At 39.5% G+C, this 2,029-nt stretch overlaps 1 protein-coding gene across 1 annotated transcript; it reads left to right on the top strand.

The window, feature by feature from the left end:
* The first annotated feature begins 596 nt into the window (after nucleotides 1-596).
* Nucleotides 597-1,280, top strand: LOC104094591 (uncharacterized). Its single transcript, XM_009600556.2, has one exon. It carries the CDS (start codon nucleotides 597-599, stop codon nucleotides 1,278-1,280), a length of 684 nt encoding a protein of 227 aa, XP_009598851.2.
* The last annotated feature ends 749 nt before the right edge of the window (nucleotides 1,281-2,029 follow it).

The following is a 2,029-nucleotide window of genomic DNA, read 5'->3' as shown; positions in this document are numbered from 1 at the left end:
GATACTTACTGGGTACACATTGTTTACGTACTCATGCTACGCTTGCTGCACTTTTTGTGCAGGACCTGAGACAGGTACTATCAGAGGACCTATCAGTGTGCACCCACATTTCCCAGAGGCTTAGTGGTGAGCTGCCTTTCTGAACCGTTCTGCAGCAACTAGTGCCTCTTTTTGTAATTGTATTCTATCTATTTTATTTCAGACAATATTTAGAATTTTGTATAATCTACTAGATACTCATATACTTGTGACACCAGGTCTTGGCACACATACTAGTAGAATTTTGAATTTAATTATTTTTCTTGGTTTTTAATTTAGCAGACCTTTCCTATTTTCTTAATTCTTGCAAGTAAGAAGAGTTTACTTACTCGAATAATTTTTAAAGAATTAATATTATGTTTAAATCACTAGTTGGCTTACCTAGCTATGACGTTGGGCGTCATCACGACCTGTAGGAAAATGGGTCGTGACACATTGATGAAAGTCAGGCACATTATAATGCCTCAACTCATCTCCAAGAAGGAGATGAGGTACCCTTGCCTAACCTAAATCATCACCGTATTAGTGAAAATGAAGTGGGCAATAATCCAAAAGCAATGGGTCATAGTACTCCTATTATGACTCCTCTATTTCAGCAGATGGTTGAGTTCTTTTGTCACTTGGCTGGGACAATGTCAGAACCTAGTGAAATGAATTTTGAGAAGATGAGAAAAATAGGTGGAGTTGAATTTAAAGGCACTACTGATCCCACGGTAGCTGAACAATGGCTCGAGCGCATGGAGAGGGTCTTTGAACAACTAGAGTGTACTAATGCTGCCAAATCTAAGTATGATATCTCTCTTTTACCAAAATATGCCTATGATTGGTGGGTAAGTCTGCCAAATGCAAAAGTAAAACCTCCGGTGCTGACTTGGGATGACTTTGTGAAAGCATTTCGTGCGAAATATGTCCCCCCAGTCTATTGTGATGCTAAGAAAAAAGAGTTTCTAAATTTAAGACAAGGGAGTATGTCTATTGCAGAGTATCAACAAATATTTCTCAGGCTTTATCGCTATGCTGGAGGTATTATTGATGGTGAAAGAGACAAGTGCATAAGATTTGAGGAAGGTTTGAATGGTTACATTCAAAAATCTGAGGCAATCTTGCAGCTTGAGAATTTTTCCAAGCTAATTTCAGTTGCTCTTACTTGGGAAAGAATTGACAAGGAAGAAGCTAGTAGGAGAGAAAATACCCCATTTCCCCATTTACTGCTCAATTTAGGCTTTACAGTTATTTTATGACTTACTGGGGTAGTTGGTTCGGGTCCGGAAGAAATTCGGAATGAAATGAGACACTTAGTCTCATAATTAAAAAATTTAAGTTAGAAAAGTTGATCGGATGTGGACCTATATGTAAACGAACTCGAATTCGAATTCTGATAATTCCAATAGCTCCGTATGGTGATTTTGGATTTAGGATTGTGTCCGAAAAAGGTTTTGGAAGTCCGTAGTGGAATTTGGCTTGAAATGCCGAAAGTTAAAATTTTGGGAAGTTTGATTGGGGGGTTGACTTTTTGATATCGGGGTCAGAATACGATTCTGAAAATTAGAATACTTCTGTTATGTCATTTATGACTTGTGTACAAAATTTGAGGTCAATCGGACATGATTTGATAGGTTCCGGAATCGTTTGTACAAACTTGAAATTTCAAAGTTCATTAGGCTTGAATTGGGGTGTAATTCATGATTTTAGCATTGTTTGAGGTGATTTGAGGGTTCGACTAAGTTCGTATAGTATTTTAGGATTTGATAGTATGTTTGGTTGCGGTCCCGGGGGGCTCGGGTGAGTTCCGGGGGGTTAACGGATCATTTTTGGCCTTGGTGAGATTGCTGATATCTGCTGCTGCCTTCTTCTGGTTTCCTTATACACTATCGCATAGGTCCATCCGCGATCGCGTAAGCTTATTTGGGGCAGGGATATTTCTTTTCTATGCGATCGCGAGGGGAGAATCGCGATCGCGTAGCTGGGAAGAGAGAACGCACCGCGAACG

The sequence above is a fragment of the Nicotiana tomentosiformis genome, chromosome 4 (assembly GCF_000390325.3).
Source record: "Nicotiana tomentosiformis chromosome 4, ASM39032v3, whole genome shotgun sequence".
In the NCBI taxonomy this organism is placed as follows: Eukaryota; Viridiplantae; Streptophyta; class Magnoliopsida; order Solanales; family Solanaceae; genus Nicotiana; species Nicotiana tomentosiformis.
The sequence above is the reverse complement of the archived record's forward strand: the minus strand, read 5'-3'. Positions and strand labels throughout refer to the sequence as shown.

Coding starts and splice junctions, on each gene's coding strand:
- LOC104094591 (XM_009600556.2), top strand. CDS start 597: ATGGGTCATAGTACTCCTATTATGACTCCTCTATTTCAGCAGATGGTT.